General features: G+C 37.4%; 2 protein-coding genes across 3 annotated transcripts; one reads left to right on the forward strand and one right to left on the reverse strand.

The window, feature by feature from the left end:
• The first annotated feature begins 2,832 nt into the window (after window positions 1–2,832).
• LOC113293076 (mitochondrial ATPase complex subunit ATP10-like) lies at window positions 2,833–5,105 on the forward strand. 2 transcript variants are annotated; one of them, XM_026541842.1, is made up of 7 exons: window positions 2,833–3,029; window positions 3,120–3,160; window positions 3,252–3,315; window positions 3,430–3,618; window positions 3,932–4,003; window positions 4,401–4,579; window positions 4,680–5,105. In XM_026541842.1, exons 1-7 carry the CDS (start codon window positions 2,865–2,867, stop codon window positions 4,795–4,797), a joined length of 828 nt encoding a protein of 275 aa, XP_026397627.1. In that variant the 5' UTR covers window positions 2,833–2,864; the 3' UTR covers window positions 4,798–5,105. The 2 variants fall into 2 exon arrangements, with proteins under 2 accessions (XP_026397627.1, XP_026397628.1); XM_026541843.1 differs by having other exon boundaries at window positions 2,867–3,029; window positions 3,247–3,315.
• Window positions 5,106–5,482: 377 nt separating this feature from the next.
• LOC113298756 (SEC12-like protein 1) lies at window positions 5,483–8,924 on the reverse strand. The gene is made up of 10 exons (XM_026547579.1): window positions 8,578–8,924; window positions 8,390–8,484; window positions 7,758–7,893; window positions 7,586–7,677; window positions 7,271–7,370; window positions 7,127–7,199; window positions 6,913–7,033; window positions 6,608–6,727; window positions 5,985–6,073; window positions 5,483–5,877 (listed from the first exon to the last, which is right to left on the reverse strand). Exons 1-10 carry the CDS (start codon window positions 8,746–8,748, stop codon window positions 5,684–5,686), a joined length of 1,191 nt encoding a protein of 396 aa, XP_026403364.1. The 5' UTR covers window positions 8,749–8,924; the 3' UTR covers window positions 5,483–5,683.
• Between the last annotated feature and the right edge of the window lie 582 nt (window positions 8,925–9,506).

The raw sequence follows: 9,506 nt of genomic DNA on the forward strand, positions 1-9,506 counted from the left end.
ATCAATATCAAAATCATTAGCATCAGGTAGATCTTTCTCACTCTGTTTTGGGTAATAAAACAACTGCCGATATTCCTTGTCATACCTTTTTAACCTAATAAATGCTTTTTCTAACACTTCTGCAGCCTGTAGCATCAAGAATGTGCTGTTCCACCTAGTCTTAACATCTAATATCAATGTTACCTTAGACTCTATTCCAACTAATTTTGCACAACGCTTAAGCTTAGCCAACCTAGATGGAGAACCCTTTATATACTTGACAACTGACCTGATTCTTGCAATTGATTTGTTGTAGACCCTCACAACATCTTTTACCACAAGTGCAAGTACATGAGCTGCACACCTTACCTGAAAAGGTGAATTCAAACAAGTATTAGATATTTTAACAAAACTAATAAACATAATCCTAAGTTAGAAAGTAAAAAAAATAATAAGTCATATTCATATACATATACATACATGCAAATACTTAGCTCTCTCTTCTGCCCTTGTCTTTGAAACAGTACTAGTCTTCAAATAATCCACTGCTACCTTGTTGGCACTCACATTATCCAAAGTGACAGTAAACACATCTTTAAGCTCCCAATCTGACAAACACTTCTCTAACATCTCACCAATGCCAATTCCTTTGTGACCACTAACCTCACAAAAGAAAAGACTTTTAATGATAACAAAAATTATTAAAAGATGTACTATGTTGTAATGGATGGTAAAGATAAATGTTAAAAGGATTCTTTGCTCAAAATTCATATAAAACTTAATTTCACATGTATGTATAAAGAGTCATTTCAAGTGACAGCTAACATTGGTCGATTGAGGTATAGACCAGGTAGTTGAAACCTTAAAAATATGATCAATATAATGGGGTTTTAAAGTATAGCCAAGGCAGGAGAAAAGCATGACTCAGATTTCATGGAAGGCAAATATTTATCACAAGCCAAATTATAAGTATGACTTAAGGCAGGATATCTAATAGCATTTGAGCGAACATCATAATTCCCAACAACATGGGAGTTTGCATAATGACAACAAAAATTACTCAAAACTGAGTATGCAGCATAGAAATTCAAGGAGCATTGAGATAAAATTTAGACAAAACATCATAAAATTAAAAACTGAAAAAAACAAAATTAATTAAAAAATTATAAAAATCCTAAAGAAATACAAAGTACCTTAATGGGTTTCCTTCAGCTTCTTCCTTGAATCCTTTCCCTTCGTCTTCTTCCTGACGTGATTGATAACTTACCCTGTGAAACTGAAACCCTAAATTAAATTAATCAAAAGTCCTAGGATCATCCAGAACTCGACTTCATATAGAAATCCATAGTCCTAGGATTAAAATTGGAGAAGAAAAAAAGCAACAAAAGTAAAAAACTTACACAAATCAAATCATTGAAATCACTGACTTTTTCTCCTGGATCGAGAGATGTTGTTCTTGTTCGGTGTTCCGTGTTCACTGATTAATGGAGTTCACTTTCAGACTTCAGAGAATCAGAGACTCAAGAACTCAGTTCTCTCTCTATATGACTATATCAGTCTCTCAGAGGGAAGACCGGAAGAGTCGAAGACGAAGAAGGAAAAGAAAAACGAAAATGAGAAACCCTATCATTAAGGTAGTATATATACCCCCCCCCCCCTTAATCTAACGGCTGTATTTGTTCAGTACCCCTAAATCTAATGGCTACGAATGGTCGGTTCTTACGGTCCGGACGGTACGGGACTTATACAGGACCGTGTACCTGTACCTCATCAGCCTTGATTCCTATTTTATGGACCGGTACCTGTACCCCGTTCCTCGGTCGGGAAAAATATCGGCTCGGTTCCGCCGGTTCCGGGACGGTTCCTCGGTCCAGGTCGGTTCTTGTGCACCCTTATCCACGACTTGACCCACTCATTCGAGACATCAAACATGTCACAAACTGGGGGATACTTACTGGGGTATTGGTCTGGCGGTTTACAGCGTGCAGCGTGCAACTTACGAGAACGTGTCAGGAAAAGATAGACGGTTAACGGTGATGACAGAAGTGGGCAAAGACGTGATCATGTGGCAATCACCATCCCTACACGACCCCACTACTCCATCACTTAACTTCTTCCACTTCCTACGAGACGAGGATTGCACTCAAATGACTTGTATAAATAGGTTCTTCGACCTATTTTCAAACAACACGAGAAACCAAGTTGTTGTTAACACCGTATCTAGAAACACCCAGAACTGATAGCTTACATCATGCAAACCAGTTCAATATTCTGATACAAGTCATAAACAGCCAACACCTTCACAATCTCAACACCTTCTTCGCTTCCCTCCGTAAGATCAACCCCATCTCCTTCACTTTGTGACCGAAGCAAGTCTGGAACGGCCATTTCTTGGTTTAGGCCAGAATTGTACAGGTTGATCTCTCGAATCTAAAATACTCCCGCACAGTGTATTTGTTTAGGGTTTAGATTTATTTCTCATCCACACACACCCAAATTTACCAAAACCAGGAGAAACAATTTTCACCCTCAAACATATATACAGTTCAAAAAATCATTAAAAATTAGAGATTACAGACAACTTTTGAATCCAATACAAATATGCAGCGTTCCTGATAAGAGGTTTCATATTCGTGGGGACGGTACCAGAATTCATCCAATATAAATATATGCCCGAAAAGAAATGAAAAAAAACTTTGAGTTATAAATGTCTAAGCCATGTTACACCTCTAATGAGACATTAGAAAAAATGAAAACTAAAACACCTGATATGGACCGAGTTAGACGCTTCAGATCCCAAATCCGATCCAAAACAAACACGGTGTAGTCAAACATCGATGTGTTGTACAGCATTTTTCAGTCGGACTTTGGACTTGCTGAGAAAGATGTTGAGGATGAAGCGTTTGATGGTTCTTCAACATCATCGAAGTTCGACAGCGTTTGAATCTTCATTGTCGAAATTAACTGTAGTAAGTAGAAACCATGATCACAAAGAGATGCTTTACCTTCCTTCTCAAAGAACTACCTATCGATTCCTCGACTTTTTTCAGGTTTCTCCATCTCTTTTCAATCTTGTTATTTTTGTGTCTCTTTTTTCAATTCGATCCAAAAGAAGTTCGTCATCTTTTATTGTTTCGCAGTTAGGTGATAAAGAGGCCATCGCCAAAGAGCGTGCTAGACTGTAAGTTTCCTCTTTCTAAAACCCTAATTTATCATCAAGGTTGAATTTTTCTTGGGTTTCCTGATTACTGTGTATGTGCAATATAGGGAAGATCGGATGAAATGAATAGAGGGTATTTTGCTGATATGCAAGAGCTTAAGAAGCATGGTGGTAAGGTGAAAGTTCAATTTTTGTGAAACTTTGGGGTGCAGTTAGTGTTAGGGTTGACTTCCTTTCATTGGATACATTAAATTTTTGATAAAATTATTGAAATTTTGGTTATAATGCAGATTGCAGTGGCAAGTGACACAATTGTTCCAGCAATAGAAGCTGTAAAATTCCCATCCTTGGATGCAACTTTCTCTGACGGTACATGTATTAAGTTACCTGTTGCTTCTGAAGAATATGCTGATGGAGGCAGCAAAATGATCACGCCTCATGCATCCTTGATATGTCTTTCTTTTCGAGCACACTCTCAGGTTTGTCGAATTTGGTTTTCTATTAAGGTTTATATGCTGAACATGAGTTTTTAGGTCGTTTCACATGTATTTAGATCACTCATATTGTCCTCCTTAAAGTCGAACATAGAGTTAATGAAAAGCTTTTTACTGCCTTGTTGGTTTTACAATGTACACTCAAGTTAACATCGAATTGCGAAACCAGTGAAAAGGTTTATGTATATATCGTTAACAAATTAGGAATCTTAAGCATTGCTTAAAAGTCAATAATAGATGTCAAACAGTGATTTGATTAATATCTGATGCTACAACTTTTTTTTCTTGTCCTCAACAGAAAATGATTGATTCTTGGAGTGTACCATTCGTTGATGCATTCAGTGCTTCTGACAATCTCCGTATGTATGAGGTACGTATTGATTAGTTGCTCTCCAGAATTGATGCTTTAATAAAGATTATTCAGTTTTCTTATCCTTAGTTTGGAACTCTATTTTATCTTTCGTTCTCCGTACATGTAATATGGCCGCTCATTCTCTAGCTAGTTGGGCTAGCTCACCATTGTGTCCTTGAACTCAGCTCCAATTTGGCTTCTGCCTGTTGTTGACTCAAATTGCATATGATATCATTTTGCTTAAGAACAAACTACCTAGTCTCTACTTATGTTGCGAACATGAAAGATGTAGCTTACCTTATATGAATAGAACTATTGATTACTATCGTGTTGCTTGAAATTATGGTGCAGCAGCATCTGCACTTCAATTCCCGTATGGCTTTTATGTGAATGATTATTTTTTATAATATTTCAGGTGTCAATCATAGAATCGTGGTTCTTATCATTGAAGCCTATTAGATGGTTACTTCTTCGGTCAACACGACGACCTAGTAGTGATGGAAAGAACGGGACACTTGAAAGGCAGCAAGTTTACTCATTTGGCGACAAGTACTACTTCAGGAAAGAGCTTAAAATATTGAATCTTCTCACAGGGTTAGTTCTGTTCTAAGTTTTTCAAATTATCCCAGTTTACTGAATCTAAAGTCTAAACTGAATTTGATTCTTATTATTGTATTCTACTGTCACTGTACAGGTATATTTTTCTGCTCGACAAGTTTGGAAGAATTAGATGGCAGGGTTTTGGTTTGGCAACAGAAAAAGAGTTGAACTCACTTATAACATGTACTTCCCTCTTGTTGAAAGAGAAGTAAAGTCTTCACAACTGCTGAGAAAGCTTGAACTTAGGTGGAAGCGATTTTTTTTCTGACTTTTTATTGAATTGAAGGATGGAGAAAAGAATAATTTAGCCAAGAATTTTTCAGTCACTCCGTGTTTTGAATTACGCAAGGTTGTTGAGTAGTTTGAGTTTACATGTTCAACACGAAGCCAACCAAACATATACATATTTGCAGTTAATTGTTGTGTACGTCAGTTAAAAAAGACGTAGGAATGGTTATTTGTAATGGTTATTTGAAAAATACTTATTATAGGAATGGTTATTTGAAAAATACTTGTTGTGTACATCATCGTTATTGCTTATGCCTTAGATGTTTTGACGTTTGCTCTTATGTCGCAAATCACTGCACTCATGATTTGCTATGCAGCTAGTTGTCAATTCTCTCACACGAGCCTCCTTTTATAATCCTGTAACTTGGGAGGAGTTTAAAAATGTGCATATGCCTCTGTTTTGCTGAAGAATCAACGGTAAGAGTAATTTGTCCACCTCGGTTAAAATCATGACGATTCTGATACTTACACGGAGGAAAAGAAGAAGTTCCCTATAGGAAGAATGCACAATCAAACAATGCGAATTTGAAAAACATTCTGTAGGACATGTTCTCGGAAATGACCCCAAATCTTGGAATTACCCTAGCAAAATCGAAAACCCCAAGTGACTCACTTAAAGAATGAATCAAGCATATTCATGAAAACTGAGGTGTTTCCAAACCCTCAAATGTAAACATAACAAGGCCAACTATTGAAAAAAAAAAAAAAAACCCCTAATGGAAGCACAATCTAGAACCTCTCATGGTTGAGAATTTCTAGTCATCAGAAAGTTTACAATGAAAAGAAGAAAAAGAAAAATCATTCCGTTGGCTACATATCTAGTGGACCGAAGGCTCCCCACTCATCAGACTGTGAATCATGGTAAATACCTCCAGACCTTGGTTTTGCTGGTTGATTCGGTCCAACGGGGAAATTCCAGAAGTTATCAGAATTCTTAAAGAATATAAGGAATAAAACAGCTGATGCCATAAAGAGTCCCAACAGCACCAGATATATCTGCCACTCTGTAGTAGAAGAAACAGAAGAATGTCAGTCCCATTTATTTGAAGACATAAGAAGTTTAACAAAACCATCCAATAAACCAGAAACAATGAAAGGGAAAGAGTAACACCTTTCCACTCAGGAGTTACATTCAGCTTTGTCACCACAGTTCCCCATTCAGTAGACGTGGAAACCACCACCCTATCAGCTCCCTTTCCCCTGTCAAACCACTCAAACGGTTAAGGCTCCAAAGACAGAAAAAAACACAAACAGACATTTACTGGGTCATCCAGTCCCAAACATATAATATGAAATCAATCAATACCAACTGCTATCTTCCTTCTGATGCAATATACAATTGGGAGAGTTTCAAATATAAGAGAATTTATCAAATGAAGTGATTAGCTACATCTCGGAATTATGTGCGGCAAATAACCAGATTCATTGAACTATTTATCAATATTTTTTTAAGGCTTCTTTATTAATAAAGACGATGTATGCAATATACTACAATAATATGAAGACCTCTCAACTGCTATATACCATAACTTGGAACACACTTCCAATAAACAGAAACACTTCAATAATATGAAGACCTCTCAACTGCTATCTACCATAACTTGGAACACACTTTCAATAAACAGAAACTGCAGTCCAACTTCAACCAAAACTCCAGGTCCCATCGAAGATTTAATCCTGACATACAATGAAAAATGCAACTTTTCTTGCACAAATATATTTCAAATTATTTACCTTTCGCTAGGACAAAACTCCAGTGATGCAATTGAGGTACCAAGATGAAGCCTCTTACTCACGTGGCTGATCACCATGTTATTTACTTCAACTACGATCATATCACCATCTCTGCTTCCCCTGTAGCATGTGAAAGCAATACACTTCCTGTCAGGATCAGTCAACAGCTAGCACACCCGTAATTATCATGGGCTCCAAAATCATCATGCATGCACTCAAGTATGGCAAATATGGCAAAATATAGGGCTCGAAGGTGCCCAAAAAACATAGCCTAAATGAAAGAAGGTTATAACTGGAATCCTTACAAAGCAAGATATTTCCCATCGAGGCTCACGGACATGACAGAAGCACTCTTTCCAAGTAGTCTTTTGTACCCGATTCTTTCCCAAGTACTGATAGACCATACAACGGTCACACCTTTGTTACCTGTTTTGGGATTTCACATACATCAGAAAAATGGAAAGGTAGAAGGGCCAATTTGGCCATTAATTCTTTATTTTCTTAAATAGAACAACTTACCCTTCTGGACTGTACAAAACAGGAACGGTTTTGTCCCATCTTTTGAAAAACGACAGCATTCAATTTTCTCATCCTAGAAAGAGAAAATATCACTCTGTGCCCAAAAAAAAAACTTAAAATTTAACAAACTAAAAAATATTATACCGTATTACGGGTTAAAGTAGTCAATGGAACCCCATCCTCTAAGTTCCATATTCGAGCAGAACCATCAGTTGATGTAGAAGCTAAGAACTCTGAGTCTAGGCTGGAATACAGAGAGACAACAGATCAGCAGCCACAATAATGTCGAACAACTAGCTGGAGAATGAGATGAGTTTGTAGTCTTGCTGAGAAAGCACACAATACATACTATGAAAGGTTGACTAGACAAGTTAAGCTGTCATGTGTAGTCTCCTACCACTACATGTACACACTTATACATGTAAGCATGGAACACAATGTATGCTTGTATGTTCTTACCTGAAATCCATATCCCTGAATGACTTGTGTGCTTTTGGTTCGTCAATAAGGATTCGCAGGCTTGGCCATTCAAAGACTCTCAGGTGCCCATCCTACATGTAATGAATATGATTGTATTAGGAGGTTAGGCAGGTCAAGGCGCAAGAATGACGATCTTACAGAGAAAGCCCACCTCTCCTCCAGTAGCAAATTTAGCACCATCAACACTAAAAGCCAGGCATTTCTGAGGACCAACACCTTCAAGAGGAGGTAGATCTTTGGCCAGGATCTTTATATCTTCTTCTTCTTTGTGCTGGAACTCCAACAACCTGCAAGTTTTGCAAAACTCTCATTTTCTAGCTTTTCCAAGTAAAATACACAAAAACATGATAATATGATGGAAACAACTTTCCGAACTGATCCACAGGCCGTAATTACTACATGTAATAAGTCCATTCAATGCAACAGCAACAGAATGAACAAACCGGGGACCACTTTACCAAGAAATCCATCAGCCCCATTTGTTTGCTTTGCAATTCTAAACGAATTCCAAAATCCTAATAACATGACCTTAGCTTACATCCCAAATCCAGTAAAACAACTAACCCCACATAAAATTGAATAAATGAAGAGAAATACAAAGAGGGTTATTAGTAGCAGTAATTGGCCATCAATTCTTACTACAATTTCACAATCAATAGATTCAATTCCTATAAATGTTTTTAACCGTTAATAACAAAACCCCTATTTCTCAAACCAACAAACTTCAATTAAAAAGCATTTAAGAATCATTATGAGGGAACAAATTTAAGAAATTGAACTCACTTGCAGCCACCAGTAGTAGTGGAGCAAACAATTTCATCTCCACTTGGATGCACAGCAACACTGACTATATTACCATCTTCACATTCATATACAACCTTCAATCAAACGATTCAAGAAACAATTATTACATTAAAAAAAACGATTAAAAAAAAACCTAAATTCTATAGAGAGAAAGAGTAATTAATTACCTTAGGAGAAGGAGATAGAGAAATAATCTTGGAATCATAAGAAAAGATTTCAAGAACAGAAGGAGAATCACCATGCCTTGATTTTCCCATTACTACTAGATGTTCATTTTCTGGCCGTCTGATCCATGATGCACATGTTACCTTCCCCATATGATCCGCACGATTCTCCATTTCTCCCGTGCTCGACTGTTTAGAACTTGTGGCGGTGTAGAAGAAGTTGTTGTACTTGTTTGTTGTTATGGGTGGTAGTGGACTTTGTAAGTAATGTCAACTGTTTGTTGTTTCTTATTTATAAAAAGAGCAACACAAGAGAATAAATATCTGGAAGAAGAAAAAAACGGGATATTCGTTGGGAATTTTATGCCGGAAAGGCGTGGTTTCCCACCACCAACATCATTGTGATCAAATCCTTTCTGTACTTACTCTAAAAAGTCGTCTAATCCCAATTTGATCATTCATAAACAATAATAACCGTCGAAAAATGGAAGGGTTTTAGTGGGTCCTCCGTGGTTATCCAAATCCAACAGTTCGTTTATGATGTTCGTGAGTGAGACTCTTTGGTATGTGTTGAATTTTGAGCGTCGGATTACTAGGGGATCAAGTTGGTTGCATGAGATATTTAGAATCGATGGTTGTGGTCATAGTCAAATGACACCTAATAGCCCGAGTTTTCACAGCTGGTGCAAATGCAAGAGTGTGTCTGGCTGAGAGTCGGCGTTTGTTTCTAGTCTCAGGACTCTCGGGTTTTGTGTTCCTCTCAACTTATGCGGTGTAAACTCAAGCCCACATACTGTATGTCTTTCATGGGCCAAGCTTCCCTGGTTCATTTCCCGAATCCCCTACACGTTGACTGTTGCAACTTGCAAGACTCTATATGTTGCTGTTCATCAGGTTAATCTGGACCTGATACCACGACAATCAATGAGACA

The sequence above is a fragment of the Papaver somniferum genome, chromosome 7 (assembly GCF_003573695.1).
Source record: "Papaver somniferum cultivar HN1 chromosome 7, ASM357369v1, whole genome shotgun sequence".
Taxonomy (NCBI): Eukaryota; Viridiplantae; Streptophyta; class Magnoliopsida; order Ranunculales; family Papaveraceae; genus Papaver; species Papaver somniferum.